This window comes from Ambystoma mexicanum, chromosome 5p (genome assembly GCF_040938575.1).
Source record: "Ambystoma mexicanum isolate Mex_15411 chromosome 5p, UKY_AmexF1_1, whole genome shotgun sequence".
Classification (NCBI taxonomy): domain Eukaryota; kingdom Metazoa; phylum Chordata; class Amphibia; order Caudata; family Ambystomatidae; genus Ambystoma; species Ambystoma mexicanum.
Window position 1 is genome coordinate 1,332,402,874 of NC_090930.1, and position 25,881 is coordinate 1,332,428,754.

A 25,881-nucleotide genomic window follows, 5' to 3' on the forward strand; every position below is an offset into this window, starting at 1 on the left:
GATGGAAGAGGACTTTGCAGCACTGTTTCACTGAAACAAGCCCTCATGCACATGTATATGATGGAGTAGAAGGGGGTATGTGGCAATCAGTAACATAATGAGGACGGTTGGTTGAGAACGGTTAGGATCTGGAGTAGGGGTGGCGCCAATCTGACCCTGTGCGCGACCAGAGGAAAAAACACATATCTTGGCGTAGGGTTTTTTTTTTGTTGCAAAAGCAGATATTATTTCATGGTATTAACATTGTAAACTGTTTCTGTTTCAAATGTTACAATGTTGTTTTTCTAATGGTCACTTTGAGCATATATTGTAGTCAGGGTCGGACTGGGGCCTAAAATTGTCTTGGGCACCAATGAAAAAGTGTCCCACAGTTGCAAATGGAAATTCATTCCTTTTGTGACACTGTTTGAATAGTACCCACGGGAGAGTTTTTTTGATAAAATGTAATGCAAATTGTGCAATTTAAAGAATATTTATTCAGCAACAGTGGTCAAAACTAGTAGCCGCATAGTGAAGTAACTCATCAAACTGCCCCACATTGGCCAAAAAAGTGGCCCACTTTGACCAAAAAACGGGCCCACACTAGCATTTTGTGGTTTTGCGTTTAGGCACTGCCCTATTGCCCTATAGGCCAGTCCAAGCCTGGTTGTAGTCATGGTAAAAACGTTACACTTCTTTCTGAGCAAAGCACATTGTCAAAAACTACATTAATCATGTCCATTATTTTCTGATGCAAGGTTATACAGCTTGCACTCAGGAAACCAAAGAAAAATGTGTGAATTCAATTTTCCTAACACAATTCTGATGACCTTTCAATACCAACCTTTCATATTTAAGGTTGGTAGGGAAAGGTAAGTTGGGAAAAAGGGAAAAAAGAAAGGGGTGTTTAATAAAAGGGATAAACCCCCATTAAGAAAAAAAGGAAAAAAAGAAAAAGGGAACATTTTGCTCATTTTTTAGGAAGTTGCAAAAACATGCAAATCGCATTTCTGTCATGCAACCGATTTGGAACTCGTCCATTGTTCCTTTTAGAAATACCCCCTATGAAACAGGGGAGCCGCCAAACCACAGCAGTCAGGGTTTCAGGCAGATTTGCATACCACGAAAGATCATATTGGGAACGTATCACAGATCTTTATTTTTGAAAAATATCTCCAATAAAAGGGTTGTATGCTTCAGTCACCAAGTGCCTTCTTGACACTGAGCTTGGTGCTCATTTTAGACACTCACCCGAACATTATAATTAAGCAATATGCCCCGAGCGACGGGGGCATTACTGAGTTAAGTGCGGGAGGCGAAGGCAGATTCTCAGCCGTGGGGAGGCTCGGATCAGGGATGGCCCCGCTTTGAGCCTACTCATTGGCTGAGGGGCTGCCAAGCCCCCTGCCGTGGACAAGGCAGCTGGAATCCTGGCCAAGAATCGAGAGATTCTCGGCCGGGTAATGACCTGGCGAGAGCCAATCAGAAAGCGTGTTGCATTCTGCTAGACTCTCGCCGAGTACAAATGCCGGGTACTAATGTTTGTAACATTGGAGTATCTATGCTGATGCGGACAGCCATAGGATTTAGATGTGAGGATAAAATGACAGCAACACCAGTCATTCCAAAGGGGTCCTAGGGCACTGCTCAGAGTGTTATCTGGGCCTCGGGGTAAAGACGGCTGTGCAGGTACTCAGTTCGCAATGCACCGCAATGCACCGCAATCCTAATAGAATTGTATATAGGATATTAATAATAATGAAAAAGATAGCCTGTTTTTATATGACGTTTTCTAGTGCAATTCTGCATTTTTTGTAGCACTGCAAATAACTGATATTACTATGATCTCCCTTGAATAACCCACGTACGGCAGGTCTTGAACTGACATTTGCCTGACCTGTCATCCTCTTTCTATCTAAAACCGTATACCAGGAAATGTGTGAAATAATTAGAAACCATGTACTTCTACTGCTAAATAAAGTTCGAGAGAAGATAGACGCAGCAGTGTGTCTTCATAATCACATATCTGTTCAGTGCTCCTACATTCGTATCTGCAAGTACATTTTGCTTTTCCTAAATGTATCTTTATTCAAATTAATACCTTGTATGTGTGTTTCATTCCAGTTTTTCTTGGATGATGCAGTGATCGCTGTGCTGCCTGTCTGCAACAATTCTAATGCAAGTGCACCCAATTCTAATGGGGATAGCCAATGGTTTGTACAGAACAACTATTTTTTCTTACCAGTAAGTATATTTTCTTCTTTTTCTGTTTTTGTTGGTTGTACTGCACAACGACTGTGTTAAAATAAAATCACTGGAACCATCAAAACACAGTCTACATAGATTAATACACTAGTATAAGTGAATTTTGCCATGGGAAATGAAAGTTGTCAACTGTGTACAGGAACTTGCTGAAAATATGTTAAACTTCTAGCTTTATCTTGATTTAGAGCTGATCAAAAGCTGTTTTCAAAGGTTTGACAGCATAGCAAGTGTGTGTCTTTATGATTCCAGTTTAGACTTTCAAATTTTCCATCTTGATTTAGTTTACGGAGTGGCTTGTTTCTTTTAGCACTACCTTGTTTGGCTTATGGCAGCATTACAATTCAGTTTGTTGTTTTAGCCTGGAAGACTGCATGAGATGTGACATTCTACATCATTTTCTATGAACACATCTTTGTTGCAAATGTGAATCAGGTAGTCTTGTCAAACTTGCTGAACATTTTTATTTTTGCATATATGAGAGATAGAGGGGATAGAGAACATAGCTGGAGGAATCAAAATAGAACCAGGACTGTTTAGATTATGAACAAGCCATTCATCATGAAAATATTACCTCCAAAAAACATAAGAATACGCATATATGGGCACATTTTCTAGGCCTACAGAGTGTTAAAAAAGGTGGTAAAGGTGTTACACCTGTCTTAACACCTTTGCTTTACCTCCAGGGGATGTTTGTGTTATTTGGAGGGATGTATGTGCTCAATGCGCTGCCCATAATGTCGACTTTCAAACAGTGATCACATATATCACTGGGCCCAGCATCCCCCTAACCGCCTCCCCACTTACCTTTTCCGCAGCAGACATGTGTGTGTGCCGCCCTCTCTCCGGTATCCCTGTGGCGTCAGTTTTCTCCCACTAATATGGGTCAGAACTGGCACCAAAGGGTCCTTTTTTCTTTAATTTGTTTTGATTGTCTTTGTTGTCTTTATTGTCCCCGCTATCATCTAATGGAAGCGGAGGGGGCAGCCCCGCAGCCCCTGACCCCCATTACTATGAGTAAGGGGAGAGGGGGGCAACCCCCGCTCCCATTAGTCAGAGTAATGGGGGTTGTGATTTTAGACTTGCGCAAAGGCTCCGTATTCGGTATAGGCAACATTTTTTGGTCACAGTATTTGTATGATCCCATTTGGAGGAGGAGTGGGGGCACGGAGCGGGAGTACCAGTTCCACCTCCCCATTCCGCCTTCAGAAACCACTTAGTTGTACACTAGCAAGATATTTTTAAGCTTTTGTGAAACCTGTGGATTCCCATGGAATTTGCCTGCTTTTAGCGCAATTAAAGCAGGTCTAATTCATAGAAACCCATTGAAAATGCGATCTAATCTGCATATATTCAATTTGAATTGCAAAAAATGTTTGAACGCAATTTTGGCTGCTTTTACAACATTTCTTGCAATATCTAGTGCAGATAGCTAAAATGCCTTGGGCTGAACATTTTTGTACGCAAGTCCAAACAGAGACGGTCCCCTCCACGCAATGTACCTTTTTTTACAAAATGAGCTCCATAGTATATAGCGTTTCAGTTACTGCTCTGGGAAAAGTGCTCTGCTGTCCCATGGAAAATTGGTTTGGTCTGAGCGACAGAACCATAAAAAGCAGAAGGGGACCAGGAGAGGGTTGCGGAAGTGGGTTCCAACTGAGACCATCAAGTAACCCAAGAATATTATAATAGATGTGCGATAAACATGTGATAAATCAATGTGAACGCCTCATAAGCGTACGTACAAAGACATAATAAAAATATGACCTCTGTGCCATGCAGTCATAGCTTGGGGTGGGTATGCCAGTTTTTACTCCGCCATTCAGAAACATGTCAACTATGAATGTCATGTCTTCCATACCACCAGGCTACTGCCAGGCGAGACCATGGACAAACCTGTAACAAGACTACGAGCAAAAGTGAAACACTGCCGGTCCACCAATATTCATGAAGTCGCAGGTAATAGCAGAGTGCAAATCTAGGAAGAAGTTTTCTGATAAAACCTAGCAGAAATACTGCTTTTGGCCAGAATGACAACCACCCTGAAACTCCAAATGTCGACTATGACCAACATACACATCGGACCGCCAGTCGCCATCAAGGAGGAGGCAGTACAAAAGGTCGTAACACAACCTACTTTGCCAAAAGGTGACAGAAGCCACTGTTTCCGGTGCGGATATGAATTCCCACACAAGGGCACAAGTCCAGCCATAGGGCAAGAATGCTCTGTGTGTGGAGGGGAAGTTCACTTCAAATCTATGTGCCGCACATCAAGGACACCCCGATTAGGAGACAGACAACACAGAACGCCACACTATAAGCCTCCTTCCTGTCCACCAAGGGACGACAGGCACAAACAGAATGACAGAAGGCACCATGCCAAAGATAAGCGTAGCACCAGATCCAGGCGCTCACCATCACTAGGAGCGAGGCACAAGGGAAGGAGGCACACACACCAACTGCGCACTGCCTCTCCATCCACAAGGGAGTCAGACTCGCTATCTAGCTTGGAACGGTGAAGAAGGGGGTACCTCTACACCCTATGCAATCCCAACCCAGCAGAGCATAGCCCGACACTGCCACTCACAGTGAGAGGGAAAGTCTTTGACTTCCTAATAGACTATGGGGTGACTGTAAACGTGATGCCAGAAGGGGAATATCGACGACTAGCACAGCCCCATATATGCATAGGGAGACAAACAGCCAGTACCCTGCATTGCAGCATTCACAGGAACATGAACATATAAAGAAAAGCAAGACTGCATCACCATCCACGTTATTGATGTCGAAGCGGCTTGTGGCTGTATCCTCAGCTTGCGGTCTGCAATCCAAATGGGGCACATTCACATCCTCTACAACCTCATGGCCAGCAAAAACATTTCTTTGGCAGCAAAGGTTGAAGTGGCATTTCTGGCACTATTTAAAGGGATCGGGAAGTTGAAAGAAAAGAAGATTCAGCTTCATATCGACGCCTCCGTGGAGCTGATCGCCCAATATTACCGGAGTATACCATTCAACATCCAGCACCATCTAGAGAAGGAACTATAGTGACTCCTTGACGCTGAGGTCATTGAACCAGCCATTGGCCCCAACACATGGATCTCACCAGTGGTGCCCATCTCAAAGAAAGGCCAAGAGGGACAGATACGACTTTGCGTTGAAATGCATGTCCCCAACTAGGCTATATGGAGAGAACCCCACCAGTCCCCACACATCACGGACATGATGCACCTATTGAACTCAGCCAAAGTTTTCTCCACACTTCACCTTAACAAAGGTTACCACCAGGTAGAGATCAGTAAGGAGTCTCGGTACATCACCACTTTCACTACCCACCTTGAACTATTTCGCTACAACGGATTGAACTTCGGCATATCATCAGCAGCCAAAATCTTCCAAGAGGATATCCAGAAAGTCATATGTCACATACCACACTGCATCAACTATAGTGACGATCTCCTCATCTTTGGAAGATCACAAGAGTCCCATGAAGCCACACTATTGAAAGTCAGCCAAGCAACAAATCCACGCTCACATTTTTCGGACACATCTTTTCAGATAACGGCATAGAACCCGAACCAGACCGAGACAAGATCAAGGATTTAACCGATGCCCCATGCCCAGCGAGTGTTGCATTAGTTCGCTAATTTCTAGGGTTAGCAAGCTATTGCACACCCAACCTCCTGGACTTTGCATCCACAAGTCTGCGGACCCTAACAAAGAAAGATAGCAAGTTCACATGGGCACAAATGCTGCAAGTATCTTTTGACCAGATTAGTAAAGAAATAGCGGCAGTAGTGTGCATGTCGTACTTTGACCCCAACCTACACACAGAGGTGACAGTAGATCCCAGCCGGATTGGCCTCAATTACAACACTCGAGGAGCGACCATGCCCCAAGGAGAATCGTATCACATGCCAGCAAGTGCCTAACAGAGACTCAACAATGTTATTTGCACTTCCACCTATTCTTATACAGGAAACGCTTCAACATTATCACAGATCACAAAGCTCTTGTCACCATTTATGGCAAGCCTACAGCCCAAATGCTGCCACGCATCACCTGATGGGGCCTACTTTTAGAAGAGTACCAATTCACCATCGTCCACAAGGAAAAGATGCTAATCCATCAGACTTCCTGTCCAGACATTCTCTAGCGCGCACCCGGCCATCCATCGACCATGCAGATGGCTACATCAACTATGTGGTACACCACGTTATACCACCAATGATCTCTGTGGCAGAACTACAACTAAAGACAGCCAACAATCAAATGTTGGAACTAGCAGCATCCTGCATCCGGGATGGAAGGTGGAAGACTATAGATCACGCAGCAAATTCCAATCCAGCGGTTGACTAAAAGCGGTGGAAGACGCTCAAGAAGGCGAAAGACGAGCTATCCATCACACCGTCAAACTTGATTACTGAAAGGGGACAGGATAGTAACTACATCACTGCTGCCGCAGCGAGCAGTTGACATGGCGCATGAGGTCCATCGCGGGATTGTATCAACCAAAAGACAGCTAAGGAAGAAAGTATTGTTCCCTGGCCTGGATGGATGAAATGATCGAGAACATGTTGAAAACATGTCAAATATGCCTCAGCCTCCAACTACACATGATCCCGAGCCACTGCAGACAACGCCACTACTGGACCAAGTCTGGGAAGAGATCACCATTGATTTCTTCGGACCCCTCCATACCGGGGAATACATCCCAGTTGCACTTGATGAATGCTCCTGATTTCCTGAAGTAGAGATCCTGCAATCCATCGCAGCCACATCTGTGATACTGGCACTGGACAGAATGTTTTCATCATATGGCATTCCGAAGGTGGTGAAATCAGAAAACGGACCCCCCTTCACCAGTTCCCATTTCAGATACTTTCCCCAATACATGATGTTTCACCACAGGAATGTAACCTCTCTCTGGCACCAGGCCAACAGCACAATCAAACGCTTCATTGCAAATGTAAAAAGGGTGGTGAGGGTAGCCAACATCACAAACAAACCACTGGGACAGACACTCTACCAACTCTTGCGGGACTATCGCAACACACCACACAGCTCCACAGGAGCAAGCCCAGCGGAACTGCTGTTCGGTCGCCCTGTCCGAACAAGGCTGCCTCACGACACCAGCTGACAGGCCATTGTTAGGAAAGATTTCTTAATTGTGGGTAATTTTCCTTCCATGTGGCAACCCCTAAACTTTTTGCTGTTGTTTTCACCATGATCTAGACTTTGTCAGAGAAGTGCAGCCTTCTGCCGCAACCCTCTGGGCTTTCGCTCCATTCTTACAGGGAAACTGACATGCCCTTAAGACAGTCAGTACCGGGAAACGCTGTTTTCCGTAGTTTCTTTATCATGTTGCAGCTTTCGCGCAACATGGTACAAGAGGGCAGTGTAAGCTAAGTTACTGCTCTCTTGGGTCTCTAGTCTTCTACAGGCCCTATATACTCTCTTTGGATTGTAAATGAACGGTGCAAGTGAATCACGGACAGGATTGGTGGCAGCGATCGTTTCTTGTGTTTTTGAGCTCCTTTTGGCGTTTTAAGCGCGTTTCTCACGCTTAGCCCAAAATGGTGGCCTGGCTCCCAAAATGGCCAGACCACGAGGCTCTTTGTCCTGTCCGCTGACCGTCTTGCCCCCCTCACCTCCCCCAGGTCGAGTCGACCCGGGGCCTTCCTTATTTGGGCATGTACTTTCCCTCGAAACACAGATGCTTTTGCGGGCTTCTACAGGCCTGTGTGTGCCTCCAGGTTGGGGGCTGGGATGTCTGGTCCCAATACACATCCTGGGCGCCAGAGAGTCTAGGTTGGTGTGAATGCCTGGGACACCCGTGGTCCGTCATGAGGTCCACAGAAGGTGTGAGTGTTTTATGAGCGGATCTCCCATTGGGTCCCCTCCGTTTTGGCGCGAAGGGAACCGTGGATGAGAGGGGGCTGGAAATGCCACTACCATGTCGATCTCCTGAGTTCTCACAAACAAAGGAATACAGGAGCCAAGCATCCTGCAACCACGAGGCTGAACCGAGGAATCGCTGGTGACCCGCTGAAGGACTGCTCCTCTGCACTGCTGTCGCTTTGTGAAACCCTTTCTACCTCTGATCGAACTAGAAGGCCTGTACTGGTATTTCAACCCTTGGAATAGCGGGGACAGCTATTCTCAGCATCTTCACCATCTCGTGCACGTAAGCCTTCAGAAGTGTCTCTGGGCCATCCAGCAGACTGAACCGCCTACCCAGGAGTCTTGCTCTGTAACCGCCGCCAGGTTGTCTTGTATTTCGAGTCCTTGTCACTCTCACACGCTTCGTACACTTGGCATTCCTAGGTCTGAAGTGAGTAGTGTACATTTGGCTGAGATACACACGGCCGCTCCGTTGCCCTGCTGTGGTAACAAACTATGTGGGTTCACTTCGTTTGGGACATCTTTAACTCAACTCTGCTGCTGCAGAATCTACACGACGACGAGACGTCCCCTGCTCCCCTGAACCTGCCAGCACTGAAACTGACGCGGAGAAGCCTGGGTCTGCTTGCATCGGGGACCGGTGAGTAGCATAGCTAGGAACTGGTCGCCCTCCTGCAGGAGCCCATAGCTTTTCCCCGCTGTGTCAAACAGCACGCCTTTCCATACTCGCGCTCTGCTTCTGCCCACAGTGGAGGCTGCGCTTGAGTCGCGGAACTCTGTTCTTCTTCATTTGTGCACAGAACTGAACTGCCTGATTCCCTCGAAGAGACTCCCCTTTTTGCCCATTGGCACCAGCGTGTGCAGGTACTTTTGAGCACAAGGCTCCACTCTTCGTAGGGCTTGGACTTCCTTTTAGTTAGGTGCCTCTGAAGGCGGACTGGGTCTAATCATTATTTCGCACTGCCTGTTTTCCTCCCCTTCTAGGTGGACTACACATTTCGTGCATCTAACGCTTTAGACTCGTTTGTATTTGTATATATATTGTATTGGTTTGGTTTGGTATGTGTTGGTTTACTAGAGTTTTATCGTGATTTCTCGCTACGGTCATTGTTGCAAAGGCCTTGGAATAAATGTGTATATATTTTTAATATAACACCTGTTTGGAGTAATTTGTAAGTGTCCTTGCTTTGTGTGCTCATTGCGGGCTTTCAGTTACCCTCACCCCTCTTGAGACCTAGTCTTGACCGCCGCGATCCCTACCCTGATTGGTCTGGCTTGTCCAGAGGTTACCCTGTTCCAAGTAATTAGGTTGGCCTTCTGAACCTCTGCGCCTCCAGGACAGAGTTCAGAAATCCGTCTTAACAGCCATGAGCACAAAGGACCACAACGTAAGGATGAAAGATGACACTGCAAAGTTGAGAATGAAAGAGTATGCTGACGTAGGCACGCACCTCTGACTTTCAACTGGGGGAAAGTGTCATTGTGAAACAAGCAACAAATCACAAGCACATGTCACCTTTCAACCCATGACCACTAATAATAACAGAGAGAAGCGGATCCATAATCACAGCAGTACGAGCTGACAAGCATATCACGCAAAATGCTTCCTTCTTCCGAAGAGTCATGAAGAATTTGAAACCACCAGCAACTATGTGATAGAAGAAGAGGAAGAGTCTGGATACACCGGAGATGAAGAAGAGTCAGCAACAGAAAGGAGAGTCGAGCGAAGTGATGATCGCCAAGCGCAGATGGGCGACCCTGCCGGACCATAAAAACACCCAGACGATGGATCGAAGAAATGGATTAGGACATTGTTATTTTGGGTGGAGATGTGACGTCGTGACTTCCACACATGATGGAAAGGCACAGGGTCCCATCCAGGTCATGTGACCATCAGGGATGAGGGAGGGGCAGGGTAGAATACACAGCAGTTCTTGCCAAATGTTAAAGCTGCATGGTTGTGTTTATGTACGCCACCCGTGCTGAAACGGGTTGCCTATTGGGGACAGAACAACCATGTTTCTGGCTAGAAGCCCTTTAGCAGATGTAGTATCTACAGAAAAAAGACTTTAGCATGTGTGAAAGGGTAGCCGGGTGGGATGCACAAAGAACCTTGACACAAGGGAGGATAGCAGTATGAGGTATTTGTATGTGCAACCAAAAGACTAAACAAAAAATAGAAACAAATGTATTTTGTTCAGGTATAAAAATGAAAGTCTCTTACAACCATTCCAGAAGTGTATTTCTTCCACCCCTGCTGGTCAGCGCAGATGTGAAAACTCTTCTATCTGTCTTTGTGTTGTGGGTTTCGCGGGGTTCCCAAACCTGGGTTGATTGGGTACATTGCTCTAGTCCGTCCATACCATGATGCTCCCTCCAGCAAGACCCAGTATATCGACATGAGGAATGAAACCTGTCCATCTAAGGCAGGGGCCTGCCACCTTTGTCTCTCCAAACGTTTTTGACTTCAACTCCAATCAGCCGTAGCCATTGTCAAATGATGAAGAATCATGAGAATCGTAGTCCAAAACATCTGGAGAAAGTAAGATTGCAAACCCCTGATCCAAGAGAATAGAGTTGCAAAATGTCCCAAACCTGAACAATTGGTTTGTTACATTCATCCCTCCAGCAGAACGCCAGGGGACCACTCCGGTGGTGATAGTGTGCGGTATAAATATCCTTTAACATTAACATTAACATTGCCAGCAAAGCTTGCAGGATCAAAACAAATGTACTATTACAGTCTACACGTTTGATGAAATGAAAGAAAGAAAAGTGTTAATCATGTACAGGTAAAAATAAATAAGCATTGTTCTCCTGCTCCGGTAAGCTTCTCAGGAGACACATTGTGCCTCATTACACGGTAGGCGGTAAGGGTTTACCGGTACCGGTATTTTAAATCCTTACCGCCTTACTACGAGGTCCCTTTGCCGGTTGGGGAATTTAACACCTCCTTTTTGCCTGCTTTCCCCCCAAATCCCTGCTCCCTGAGGAGCAGTGATTTGGGGGGAGTCCCCCGCTCCCACGTTCGGTGTCTGTGGCCTCAAGGTTTGTGGGGGTGTGCCCCGCATCCTTAACAATGAAGGCGGGGGACAAAAACTGCTCGGGCCCCTGTTTTCAATGAATGGTCAAAGCAGAGGCCCGAGAAGCTTTAATGCGGGCAGTGTGCCCGTGAACACAAAGTTCACGGGCAGATCTCACAGATCCTATTTTCTATGATTGAAACACTTTATGTTCAATATTGTCACTGTGGAAATCCACTTGTACCAGAAAGCCTGTTAAAATTGTTTGGCATGTGAACGCCACTAAAGGTGGATTTCTTGATACTACCCAACTTCTTTCAAAATATCGGTAGCTCAAGTAAATGGATTCTTCATACAAGGCAAAGTTCACTGTGGCTTAAGCAACGCTGTTAGTGGTCTCTAACTAGATGGGCCTGCCAACTCAAATCTTGTCTAACCAGATCACTAAAATCTATATATAGGGCAGTGGTGTACACATTTCGCTGTGCATCAGTTAATTTACATTACAGTAGATGTTAGGCAACATGGCTACCGAACATGGAAGTATACACAACAGATCAAATGTGCACATTAAGACTTAATGCAGCCTTTATGTAACAAGCCTTTAAAATGCCTACTGGCTTTAGGATTAGAGACTAAAATATTATAATGTTGTCAATTGGTGCCTCTGATACTGGTAGGACCAAAGCAACTTTTCGCGGAATTATATTAACGATTTAAAAAACCCCAAAAGGTGCCTCAACAGAAAGGGGGTTGTTTTTAAAATGCAGCCCCCACGGTGTTTGCATGGCCTATCTTTAGAATGACGTAGCAGCATCCAAATTGGAGCTAGCTTTCCTGGCAACCTAGGGGGGCATGCAGACAAAGGATGTGTCTGTAGTATACACACAATGCTATGGCTCCATTTGCATTTACCGCTACATGGGAATGTATGCATGAAAACTAGCAGCTGTAATTCATGTTAAAAAATTGGCGTCTTAAAAAGACTTTTGCATCGGTTTGCAACACACTAGAATCCTACACTGAGGGATTGATACAAATTATAGTACAGCAAAAACCTACCACAATGTGCAGTATAATATGAAGAGAACTGAAGATCTCGACAGTCTGAAAATTTGCTAGCAAAGCAAATTACCTGCAGGCCTTCAACTCATTGTCTGACAGATAAAAGCAACTTTACCTGGGAGTTTCCTCCCTCAGGGTTGAAAACTAAACAGATGGTTCGTCCTGCCCCCAATAAAATGTTTGCCTGTTGTGAGAATCTTGATATCTGTCCCGCAGAGGGAAGGATGTTTTTTCTTGGCAAGTCTGGCTAAGTTAATGTTCAAAAGCCCTACTAGCAGGGGGTGGGCAGAAGTAAATAATTGATCTGAAATAGAGGTGAGTAGAGGTCAGGAGGAGGGGAAGGCTGGTGACTTAGTGGAGATGCATCCTCCCATCTTAGATCACTCTGTGGCATCACTTCTTTGGACACCCACACATCTTGTTGCAGAATTAGAGATCTGTATATGACAGCAAAAGGGATAAATAATCATATTAAAATGACTAGGTCACTAGTAGAATGGCGTTGGAATCAACCAATGCTCCGCCTGTATTCTGCTTTCTATGGAATGAGCAGCACTCACCACGTCACATTTTCTAGAGCTGGAGGTCAATCCAAAGGACCCTTCCGTGGATCTGGAAAAAAAGATTGCAGGAAAGTGGAAAACTCTTTCCTCAACCACCCTGGAGAGTGAGGGTGGCAGATAAAGCCTGCATTCTACAAGAAAACTGGTGCCCAGGAAGCCAACCGTTTTTGTTGTGAAAAGCCTCCTCCAAGTAACCTTGGAACCCCTGAAATGGCTTTGGAAGAAGTAGAAGAGGGCTTAACTCTTCAAAGGGACTCGTAAACGGACCACCAATATTTCCTATGTCCAAGGGCATTACACCTAGCACTTACTGTTCCTCAGGAAAATATATTTTCATCTCAAGAAGAATTTGAACCTGTCATGTGACTACATGCTGCATTCACGGCCCTGACTGTACCACCTGATCCTTCACTGACGCGGCTGCCTGTGGAACCCGGGACGCCTGCCACATCAACATGCCTGTACTGAATCGTCTCCTTCTACTGAATGGACAAGCATCTGGAAGCATGCTTGCCACTGTTGCGTCTCCTTAGGTGACAAAGGTAGTGAAGCCATGGACTGGTTACCTCCTTCCAAAGCATTCTAGGTCCCACTTTCCTCCCTTACCCAAATGCATTTTAAATATAAACAATTTCATTTTGTGTTTTCACTCTTTTATTCATTTTTAACCTGCATTGTTTTCCCTCCTTTATTATAATACTGAGTGTGCACAGTCTTTATATCTCTAGTGTGCATTATTTATATAAAATTGCCTTTCGAGTGTGAGGGCTTTAATGTTTTTGTATGAGTGAGTATTTCTCATAAAAACTTGCTTGGGCATTTATTTTATTTGATTCTTAAAACACGATTGTTGATTGGATGCACCACCTGCTGACTTGCATCTTTGGAGAGTGTAGCCTGCCCTCATCCCATGGGAACACAATAGACGTGAAGGAGGCAGACCATTCACTTTCAACCTGTTCTACCTCTAGGAATGAGACACTGCTTGGCCCAGTTGTTACTTTTTTAAGATATGAACATTTGTTTAGGATGGGCCATGACATTTGTGTAAATTTCTCTTGTTGTGATACATATGGACATTTTGCGGGGGTCAATTGGAAAGTCAGGGGATGCAGTATTATGTAGGAATCCTTCATCCCAGAGTCGGAGGGTTAATATGCTATAAAGCCGTTCCTAACCAAGGACAACTGCTTGTCCATTGCCAGAGCTACTATAGGAGCCAAGATGGATTACTGCAATGCACTCCTAGCTGGCGCCTCCAACAAAATCTAGCAAGACTCCAAACTACCCAAAATAACTCACTCAGAGCAGCACTTAGTATACCTAAAAGAGACCATATCACACAAGCAAGAAAGATTGTTCACTGGCTCCCAGTCAAAGGCTGCATTACATTCAAGATTCTCACTACCACACACAAATGCATCAACCTCTCAGCACCATCATACCTATCAGACACACTATCAAGATCTCACTCAACAAGGCCCACCAGACTTTGCTACTCTAACCAACCCACGGTACCGCGCATCAACAGAGCTAAGGCAGGAGGGATAGGCTTCCCCTACCTTGCCCGTAAACTATGAAACGCACTCCCTTCCGCTCTCAGAGCAGAAACTTTTCTCCATGCCTTCCGCAAAAATCTTAAAACTGCTCTCTTCACCTAACTAACTTCACTCACATACCCACTATCTTCATGTTCTTCCATTATGCATACTATCTATTCCTAGTATGCTGGTATGTATTGTCTGTATCTTTCTGTATGTATCTAAGCGATGATCACCATCTGTAACAAGCGTCGCGATGCCCCCGGGCTGCTGTGCGCTCAACAAATGTGAATAAATAAATAAATATTCAGAGAAGTATAGCCTGGAACAAAATTGAACAATCTCTCTCTCATTAGTGTTGGTTTGGCCTCCATCATTTGTTATTGAAGTTATTTTCCCAAATTTGGTCTGGCCTCAAATATTCTGCCATCAAAAACCATATCTCGTGTTACCCATGTTATTACTTGCCTTGCAAGAGGATTCTGTCCTGTTCATTAAATGAAGACTGTGACATTGTGCACTGGCTTGCTCTCAGGACACCTTGTGGGTGACCAAATTGGCTCAGTGCCTCGCTGAGCTAGTGGATGATGGACCTGGGGGTGGTATGTGATGGATACCCTAGCCACCCCCACTTCACCCCCTTCTGAGGGAATAGTTAATCTAATAATGCAGCCTTTTTTTGGGAGATGGCTCCTACACCTGGGAAGCTAAAGCAGTGTCCCATCAGATATGTAGCATATTCCCCATTCTCAAAGAAAGATAGTTCATGTGTTCTACGGGTAAGGCAGTTTATAAACTCTGTCCCTTTAATATGAATAAGCTTGGTGAGCCAAATAAACTATCTAGTGAAGGAAGTGACTTCCTACTGCAAATGTAGCAAGCACCTGCTCATACAACAGGGGCACATTACAGTTTCTTGTGGCAATCGCTTGGTGGGACTGCTCAGACATCAGAGGCACAACAGATTTTTCTATGGTGCTCTCACAGCAAGCACAGGCAGACATCAGAGGAGGCCCAGAGTTTCCATGGCCTGTGAAGTGAGTCCATTTGAGAGATTAATCCTGTGTTTGATGTCCAGTAGTGCAAAGTGAGAGAGCGCAAGCAAGGAACCATCAGCACATTCAGACATTGTTTTACTCTGTGCTCCCTCATGTAAAGCACTTGCCTGGGTAGCCTGTATTCCTGCCCATGATATCACTACACCAGATACAATCCACAAGGAGACAGCAACTGTCCTGGGTGGAGAAGAGAAATCCAACATAATGGTTCAGCTTTTAAAGGCTTAGCCCAGCACCAAAACCCCAAAGCACATACAGGTGGGTCAATTAGGTAGAGCCCCACATCATTCACACCCATAGATATAGACACTCACAGGAATCCTCCCAACCCCAAGGAAAGGATCACATGACTATTTAAGATCAGAGTGTCAGGCAGGCAGAATTAGTGTTTGGAGTAGGAGCTGGTGGCAAGCATTTGGAGTGAGTTGGAGAGCAAAGAAGTAGTTTGGAGGAAGAGAAGAGCAGGTAGGAGTTGGGGGGGCATACACCAGGGGGAGGTTGGGCTAAGTGACCTAGATGAGCAATATTAAGAACAAATAAGGAGGTTGGTTTCAGATATCTGGAGGAGGTTTTTAGAAGAGAGCAGGAGGCTTTTGTTGACATCTGGATTAGGTGGTTTGAGACATCCGGAGTAGGTTGGAGAACATCAGAAGACTAGTGAGGCCCTAGCTAGCAAGATGAGAAAAGTACAAGGGGGCACTGTTTTCAGTTAGAGTCCTGGCATGAGGATGGAAGCCAGGAAAAGGAACGCAAGCCTTAGTGGGAAGAGAACTTGAGGGCAAGAAGCCATACTCTCCACCTGTAACCCAGAGACAGGCTCATGGACGGAGGGCCCATCCAATATTTCCTGCCAAGCAAGGACCCAAAGAAATGGGCAGAAATACCACTTAACACCTGCAGGCAACAGGAGAGGTCCAGGAAGGTCATGGGCAGAAAACTATCACTAAATCTGAAGGCTCTTATGAGGGCACCTTTCTGTAGGTAAACAGCAGGCATGACAGGAGATCATCCCATTTTCTCCTCAAGTGCTTTTCCAAGACACCTTTCATGCCTTTATGGGTTTTGTTAAATCTCTCCACAATACCACTGGTTCGGTGATGGAAAGCTGCAGAGAATTTGGTTGTAACTATACACTCCTGCCACATCGCCTTCATGTACGCAGACATGAAGTTGGACTCACTGTCAGAAATTACTTCTTTAGGGAACCCCAGCTTACAGAAAGTCCATATCTGAGCCTTCACCACCTAGGAGCATACACCTCAATAGGAATGCTCAGGGTACACTGTGGCATGGTCTACTACCAAAGTATTCAGGGTCCCTGAGGTGATTGTGTGACCCAGCAGGCTCATGATTCCATCCCTAACCTCTTGAAATGCTACCCAACCACTGGTAGTGGAAATAAAGGGGCTGTTATCACCCTACCTAAGTTACTAAAAGCATGGCAAGTATGAGAGGAGTGAAAAAATGACTTGATTTTTACATCAATCTGAGGCCAGTAAAAAAGGGCAGACAAACTGTCGGCTGTCTTGGTTACTCTAAAGTGACCTGACAAAGGAGTGTCAATGCCCAAGTCCAGTAAGATCCTCTTGTGGCATTGGATAACAATCAATCTCTAGCTGCCCCGTCCCTCAGAATTCTTGGGCTCACTGTACATCTGGGACCATTCTCCCAGTACACCTTGAACAACTCAATGGCCTCACTCTGCGCCTGTACTGAAAAGTGCAAGGGGGCACTCTTGACCCCAAAAAAGAGGTAGGGATGACGTCTTGTTCTGAATAGGCCAAGACAACTGTGGGAGGTGAACCAAGAATGTGGCATGGCATTGACAAGCTTCAGGACCAATACAGGGGCAGAGAGTTGGTGAAGAGGTAGGTCAGGATCCTATGTTTGACCCATATCCAGCACCTTCAGACCATACCAATGGTATATAAGGCGCTATATAAATGCAATATAACATAACATAACATAAAAAGTCCACCTGTGGAGACTGGGTTAAGCAAACCCAACTGGCTTGGCCTCAACCTGGAAGAGAATCAACTACTACCTACAGCTCTTGGCAGACATACAGTGACTGCTAGAGGAATTGCATGCCCCAGTGAGGGTGGTCGTACACCCTTTAGACTGTGACAGGGAAGTACCCCAAGACTTTTGAAGTTTTTAAGGAAACCATAAGACTTGTTTAACATTTAAGAGAATTTCCTTACAACAGACTATTTGAGTTTGATCCAGGAGAGAGCTTTTGGGCGTTAAATTAAAATCTGTTTTACCCTCAGAATTGTGTTGACCCTCCTTGTAGACCCACTTGGCTATATGAAAAAACCCATCTAGAAATGCATAGTATCACCACATACCTGCAAACATATGCACAGAGTGAAGGACACCCTTCAGTCAATGAAGGCAATGCTTACCCTTGCCTCCATATTCTTTAGAACAACTAATGGCTCCCAACTATCCTCTATCCTCATCCTACTTGGTCTATTTGCCACCACATTCAACACTCATCTCTTCTCAGGACTCTCCCTTGCCTCAGCTTCCCAGGCATTGTTCTTGCTTGGATTGCCCCTCTCCTGACTTTGCACTCTTCCTCATCTCGTGCAACATTGGTACGTCATCTACCACTTCCTTTCCATTAGGGAATGCTCACGGCCAAGAGATCAACAAACAACTTGAAACCATGTAAAATGTCACAGTGAGGTTTATTGTATGTGCAGGTCTGGGTTCAAGTACCTCTGGCTTCAGGTGCTTCCAAAAAGCTTCTCTAGGCTCCATTTTCCAAATCCTCATTCCTCCTAGCCCTGAGTCACAGCCGCCTCTCTGGTGTATGAACAGTTACTCAGAGCCTCAAGGATTATATAGTTCCTCACTTCTCTTTCTGCCTACACTGAGTCCTTCTCGGTTATTATCTTAGATTTCAGGTTCCTTGCTTCAAATTCTGGCATTGGTCCTCCCGGACTCGCCTACCAAATCCCCCCAACTGCTACCTGGGTGTTTCAGCCTGAGAAACTGTACAACTACAAGACCGTCTTGAGTGTTAATCTCTCTCTTCATGGTTGGTGTCTGACCTACCAAACTAGTCATATCTCCTTGGGTGTCCCAGCGCCTCGCCACTAAACTAGGAGTCTTCCCAGGGCCTCAAGTCTTAAGGGAGTTTCATTTATCTCTCACTTTTCCAACTCTTTTCTTAGTTTTTGGCTTTGATTCTCCCTCCTACTCTCCACTCACTACCCTATTCTCTATCCCCTCTGATCTTACTCCTCTTCTCCCCCTCTACTTTACTGGCCCTGCTGTCCACCCCTCTCAGCGCTTCCAGTCCTCCTCCTCACTGCCCTCAATCCTTTTCTATTCCTTCTCCACTTCTCTGCTTTCACTTCTCTCCACCTTCCTTCTCCACTCCACTCTCTCTCCTCCTCATTGCACCACCATGCTATATCTTGCATCTTCGCTGTGAAACTAACTCCCACATTTTCACTTTAATCTGATCTCCTTTTATCCTTTGGGGCTTAGAGACTGGGACATGTAAGATCCTGAGTGTAAGCAGCTTCATTCAGTGCAAGCAGACCTTAGGCACATCCTATGTCAACTGTTGACTTCCTACCTGACAGACATTGGTTAGCAGACCATCTTGGAATTAATTGTCGAGCAACTTATGCTGTGACCACTGCTTGCAAGTCTCATAGGCGCAACCTTTCTGCATTCTTGATCGATCGGATGTGTACTGTAGTTGAAAGCGAGAACACTGTTGGCCTTATTTTACAGGATGAAACAATAAGGATCTGCCCCATTAAGTCCTACTGACCCTTATGCATGTTGATGAGAAAACATAATAAAAGCAATTACCATTAAAACAGTATTCGTCAAGGACCATTCAAGAACTATGAAACGTGAGATCTTTATGTCATAACTGAACTTATCATAAATCCTATAAAACACAAGAATATCCATATCTTAAGTTGCACCACAATTCTGTTTGCCCATCCAGCGAGGCAAGGTGGCTGTGTCTAAAGTTGGGTGAAGCAGTGGGTCATGTGGGGATGTCAAGCAATGAGACAATATACAACACCAACATGTTTTAACAACGTTTAATTAAGCTGACAATAGAAGACCTTATGTTGTATGCATGCCTCTGGGTACTGTGGTGTATTCCCATTGCTACATATTACGGTAGCGGGCGCTAGAAACAGGGTAAGTCTGCCCTCTACTTGATGTGCCTGCCGGAGGGTGGACAAAGCGGAAATCCTGCAGGCCTGCTATGCCCCTCCAGGCTCAGTATGTTCCAATCTCCCTAAAGGAAGAAGAGAAGGAAAGGGGCAGACTAAGAATACACTAAGCGTGAATCCTGAAAGCTCCAGAGATTTCCCCAAATCCAGGTTTGGGGCCTCGGACACCCAACAAGAACCCAGGTTAGTGACAAAACTCCCTCATGGAGAAACAGACACGTATGGATAGTACTGCAAGCTTGCAGTGATTTTAAACCCTGAGAACGATGCAGGTCAGAGAAGAATACAGTAACGCAGAGCCAGAGTCTCTGTGAACCACTTACTGCAGCAGGAGCATAGCCAAGCAGAGAGGTGAATGGAGCACCTACTCATTAAATCTTCCTGTAACAGCAAGCCAGAGCAGACAGAGAATATGCACAATCGCACAATGGTGACATGCAAACAAACCATATGACGCAGACCCTTGTTCCTACTTTTGAAACCTCACACTGAGCAGAGTGAAGTAAGTCAGCAAATTCTCCAACCTGATTCGCTCATTCAAACTTGGCTAGGAATTCACTGGTGGGCAGAGGAGGGGGAGGGACAGACCGTCTCTTGGAACTATGAAAATGGCAAGCAAAGCCCGGCGCGAGAGAGAGAGTGACACCTGAAGGACACCCATCCTGACTGCCACCTTGACACAAAAGAGAAAAACCAGACTGAGAGAAGTCTTCACAGGCAGAACTCTGGGTTACATATGAAGACAGCAAATTACGGGGCTGTGGCGGAGACACACCCTGGAATCTGAAATCGCCTGACACCAAGTGGGACTGTGGAAGATGCCCAAGGAAGGCTAGTCTAAGCCTCACAGCAGCAAAGAAAGGCTGCTTATTTCAAGAGTAGGAATGCTTTCAGTTAGAGTCCTGGCATGAGGATGGAAGCCAGGAACGGGAACGCAAGCCTTAGTGGGAAGAGAACTTGAGGGCAAGAAGCCACACTCTCCACCTGTAACAGGCTTATGGACGGAGGGCCCATCCAATATTTCCTGCCAGGCAAGGACCCAAAGAAATGGGCAGAAATACCACTTAACTCCTGCAGGCAACAGGAGAGGTCCAGGAAGGTCATGGGCAGAAAACTATCACTAAATCTGAAGGCTCTTATGAGGGCACCTTTCTGTAGGTAAACAGCAGGCATGACAGGAGATCATCCTTTTTTTTCCTCAAGTGCTTTTCCAAGCCACCTTTCATGCCTTTATGGGTTTTGATAAATCTCTCCACAATGCCACTGGTTTGGTGATGGAAAGCTGCAGAGAACTTGGATGTAACTATACACTCCTGCCGCATCGCCTTCATGTACGCAGACATGAAGTTGGACTCACTGTCAGAAAATACTTCTTTAGGGAACCCCAGCTGACAGAAAGTCCATATCTGAGCCTTCACCACCTAGGAGCATACACCTCAATAGGAATGCTCAGGGTACACTGTGGCATGGTCTACTACTAAAGTGTTCAGGGGGGTCCCTGAGGTGATTGTGTGACCCAGCAGGCTCATGATTCCATCCCTAACCTCTTGAAATGCTACCCAACCACTGGTAGTGGAAATAAAGGGGCTGTTATCACCCTACCTAAGTTACTAAAAGCATGGCAAGTATGAGAGGAGCGAAAACATTATTTGATTTTTACATCAATCTGAGGCCAGTAAAAATGGGCAGACAAACTGTCGGCTGTCTTGGTTACTCTAAAGTGACCTGACAAAGGAGTGTCAATGCCCAAGTCCAGTAAGAACCTCTTGTGACATTGGATAACAATCAATCTCTAGCTGTCCCGTCCCTCAGAATTCTTGGGCTCACTGTACACCTGCGACCATTCTCCCAGTACACCTTGAACAACTCGATGGCCTCACCCTGCGCCTGTTCCTCTGTCTGTTTTGAAGGACTGTAACGCTCACCTGATTCCCACGGAGGCGTGGGTCTTGGCAGGAAGGTGTCTGTAACACGAAACGTGATGTGCAGGATTCGGTTGGCTTCTGGGGTCGACCCTCTCCGCACTGTGTGTCGAACTCGAAGGGTGAGGTTTCTGCAGGCGAAATAATATGGGGATTAAAGGTCTGGGTTGCTGAATGTCCCTATCTCTCTCCTCCCAGCTTGACCGTTGAACCCCCCTCCCAGGTCAACGTGCTCACCTTAGATAGGTGAATGCTGGGCTCTCCATCTGCGTCTAGTGCAGGGTGCCGTTGCCAGTTCCTTCACTGGTGAGAAGTGGGCCTCTTGACTTCAGAGGATGGGTACCGTCGTTGACTGCACGACCGGTAAGTTTCTGGACACCTTTAGTCTTTATAGTCTTTTATGCGTGGCACTGAAGCGCCTGGAGTTGCGTAAGTATGGCAGCGCTCTTACTGTCTCTTTCTTTGTCTTTGCAGGAGACGATGCAGAATGAAGAAATCCGGAATTCGCCACGTGCCGGTAAGTGTGACACTGCTGTTGTCTTTGCAGGTGAAGATGCGGCGTGAAGAATCCGGAATGCACTGCGTGCCAGTAAGTAGAATAATGCTGTTTATCTTTGCAGGTGCAGATGCAGCGTGAAGAATCTGGAGTGCACAGCGTGCCAGTAAGTATAATAATACTGTTTATCTTTGCCGGCGAAGGTGCAGCGTTAGACACGGCCGCTGCCGATGGATCAGGTAAGCAAGCACTGCGTGTGAAAGTTCGTTCTGCTAACCTGTTGTTTCTGGTCTTTTGCAGGTGCTGATGTTGCTCAGGTACAGGAATGGTAAGTATAATTCTTGCAGGTTCAGGATCCCAAGAAGAAATGCTGGAACAGACTCGGTGAGCGTTCTGCTGCAGATGCAGAATAACGCGAAGCACGTTTCATCAATCGGGTGTGGTTTAAATAGCCTTGGAGTGATGAGGCGTCTCCTTCCACGGCCCCGCCTAAGTAAGAAAAGAGTTCCTGCTTCCAGAAGAGTTCCAGTGCTGTATCCAGGGAGTGGAGCTGCCCCACCCAGGTAAGAAAGTAGTCCTAGTTCACCGAGGACTTCTAAGAGTCTGGCAAGTAAGCAGCATGGTCTGCCGCAGGTAAGTCCACCCAAGCACCTTCACACCGATGATGAGCCCGGCGCTTCCAGTGCCGGGACCGATGCTTCTGATGAGCCTGGTGCCACCGGCGCCAGGACAAGGTCCAAAAGGTCCCTGTGGGGACTGGCTGGTGCCTAGGATCAGGGTTAGGGGCCTGCTTCCAAGGACGTTGGGCTGGTCCTGGCTCCTTGGAAGCAGTGATCATGACAGTATCCCCCCTCAAGGCCCCTCCTAAGTGTGTCTTCTCCGGGGGCTTTGGCTTGTCGGGGTGATTCAGATGGAATCTCTTGACCAGACGAGGTGCGTGGACGTGTTCGGAGGGTTCCCACGACCTTTCCTGGGGACTGTATCCTTTCCAATCAACCAGATAGTATAATTTAGACCTGGAAATCTTGGAGTCTAGGATGTTCTTCACTTCAAATTCGAGTTCTCCGTCAACCAAAACGGGTTCTGGGAGTTCAGTCAATCGGGTTTCTGGTTGTACTGGTTTTAATAAGGAGACATGGAATACTGGATGTATTTTCATATGCGTAGGTAATTCCAATTTGGCAGCCACCGGATTGATTATGGCAGATATGAGGTAGGGCCCAAGGTATCTCGGAATGAAAGTGCGGGGTCCTTTTAAAGGCAGGTGCTTCGTGGATAACCAGACTTGATCTCCTACAGCGTAGTGAGGGGCCTCTTTACGGTGCCGATCGGCTGCCCTTTTGAATTGAGCTTTAGCTCTTTGCAGATGGGCAGTGGCTTCCTTAAAAGCACAGGTAATCTCCGAATGCAAGTGATCCACAGCAGGTGCTTCAATTTCTTGGGGAGGATCAAGGTTGGAGGTTCTAGGATGGTGTCCATATAATAGGAAAAAAGGAGTCTTCCCGGTTCCAGAATGAGTCGAATTGTTGTACGCGTATTCCGCGATCCAAAGAATGTCCTTCCAGGGGTTTTCTGTTTGTTGGAGCATGCAGCGTAGATATTGTTCTAGTGTCTGGTTTGTCCTTTCGGTTTGTCCGTCCGTTTGGGGATGGTGACTGGTTGAAAGTCTTACATCAACTTGGGCTAGACGACAGCAACTGCGCCAGAAGTGGGAGATGAATTGACTTCCCCTATCGGAGACTAAAACCGAAGGAAAACCGTGTAAGCGAACGATGTTCGCCAAGAATTCCCGGGCCAATACTGAGACTGAAGGCAGACCCTTCAAGGGTATGAAGTGCGCCATTTTCGAGAATAGATCCACGACTACTAAGATGGTAGTATATCCCAAGCATGGAGGTAAGTCCGTGATAAAATCCATGGACAGGGTATGCCATGGACAGGGAGGGATGTCAAGTGGCTGTAATAGGCCGGCTGGTTTTTGCTTTTGACTTTTATTCTGGGCACACACACCACAGGAGATTACAAAATCTCTAATATCCCTTTTCCACGATGGCCACCAGAAATTTCTTTTAATCTTTTCCATGGTTTTGGTAATGCCAGGGTGCCCCTCCATTAGAGAATCATGATAACCGGAGATTACTTGTTTTTGTAGTCTCTCACAGGGCAAGTGCAATCGTCCTCGGAAATATGGTAGGTCTTGATCTACTGAGAACTCTTTTCCCTTTAATTGCCAGTCCTGCAAATCGGTCGGAGTTAGGAGCGATTTCACTGTGTTCTTGATGTCTTCAAAAGATTGAGTGCTGACCAAACCCAAAATCCTTTGTTCTGGGATTATGGGTATTGGATCTGGATTGATCAACTGTTCATCTACTCCCATCCGGGAGAGGGCATCCGCCTTTCCGTTCTTACTACCTGGTCGATAAGTAATTATAAAGTCAAATTCTGCCAGGAACAGGGCCCAGCGAAGTTGTCTGGAAGACTGAGCTTTGGCTGTCTTTAGGTATTGTAGATTGCGGTGGTCAGTCATTACGGTGACTGTGTGTCTGGCTCCTAGAAGATAATGCCGCCAGGCTTTAAAGGCCGATCTGATGGCCAAAAGTTCCTTGTCCGTAATTGAATAGTTGATCTCAGGAGGCGAAAACTTGCGGGACCAAAAGGCAACCGGATGTAGTTGGTTTGTGACCGAATCTCTTTGTGATAACACTGCTCCCATAGCAAGACTAGAAGCATCCGTTTCCATGATGTAAGGAAGTTCTGGGCGAGGATGTTTTAAAACAGGTGCAGAGATGAATTTAGCTTTTAAGTCTTGAAAAGCTTGTTCCGCTTCAGAAGACCACTCAAAACGTTTGTTCTTTTTCAACAGAGCGGTGATGGGCTGGACTATCCGGGAAAATTCAGGAATGAATCTGCGGTAAAAGTTAGCGAATCCTAACATGCTTTGAACTCCTTTTACAGAGGTTGGCGATGGCCACTTGATAATTGCATCAACCTTCTTTGAATCCATATGGACTCCGTTAGGTGACAATATGAATCCCAGGAACTCGACTTCTGTTGCGTTGAAGACGCATTTCTCAAGTTTAGCAAAAAGACTATGTTGACGCAATCTCTCGAGAACCTTTTTAACATGTCTCTGATGTTCTTCTTCCGATGATGAATAGACGAGGATGTCGTCAATGTAGACAACTACACACACGTCAATGAGTTCCCTAAGGACATCGTTCATAAAATATTGGAAAGCAGCAGGAGCATTACACAGTCCAAAGGGCATCACTTGATATTCGAATAGCCCGTACTTGGTGCGGAAGGCCGTTTTCCATTCATCGCCCTCTTTGATCCTTACCAAGTGGTAGGCTCCTCTGAGATCCAGCTTTGTGTATATACGGGCGTCTTTGACTTGGTCCAGGAGTTCAGGGATCAAAGGTAACGGGTATCTGTTTTTAACAGTGATCTGATTCAGGGCGCGGTAATCTATGCAAGTTCTAAGGTCTCCTTCCTTTTTCGGAACGAAGAACAAAGCCGATGAAGCTGGAGATTTGGAAGGACGGATAAACCCGTTAGCTAGGTATTGGTCCAGGTACTGTCTGAGGTGAAGGTTCTCTGGCTTGGTGAGGGCATAGATCCTGCTGCAAGGAGGAGTTGTTCCAGGTATCAGATCTATTTGACAGTCGTAAGACCTATGAGGGGGTAGGGTGTTAGCTTGATCCTTCTGGAAGACATCTTGGAACTCCTGGTATTCGGGAGGTAATTTGAGAATCTCCTCAGAAGAGATCGCTGCCAGTGAAACATCAGGTCGAGGATAACACGTGGTAGAACACTCTGGAAACTGAACCGTCTTTGCTCGCCAATCAATC

At 46.0% G+C, this 25,881-nt stretch overlaps 1 protein-coding gene across 1 annotated transcript in view; it reads left to right on the top strand.

Moving 5' to 3' along the window:
• Positions 1–25,881, top strand: part of ADCY2 (adenylate cyclase 2) — a 3,241,403-nt gene that overhangs the window by 2,924,652 nt on the left and 290,870 nt on the right. The window contains exon 17 of the mRNA XM_069613724.1: positions 2,104–2,223. Coding sequence (XP_069469825.1) covers positions 2,104–2,223 — 120 coding nt within the window. The remainder of the gene's footprint in view (positions 1–2,103; positions 2,224–25,881) is intronic.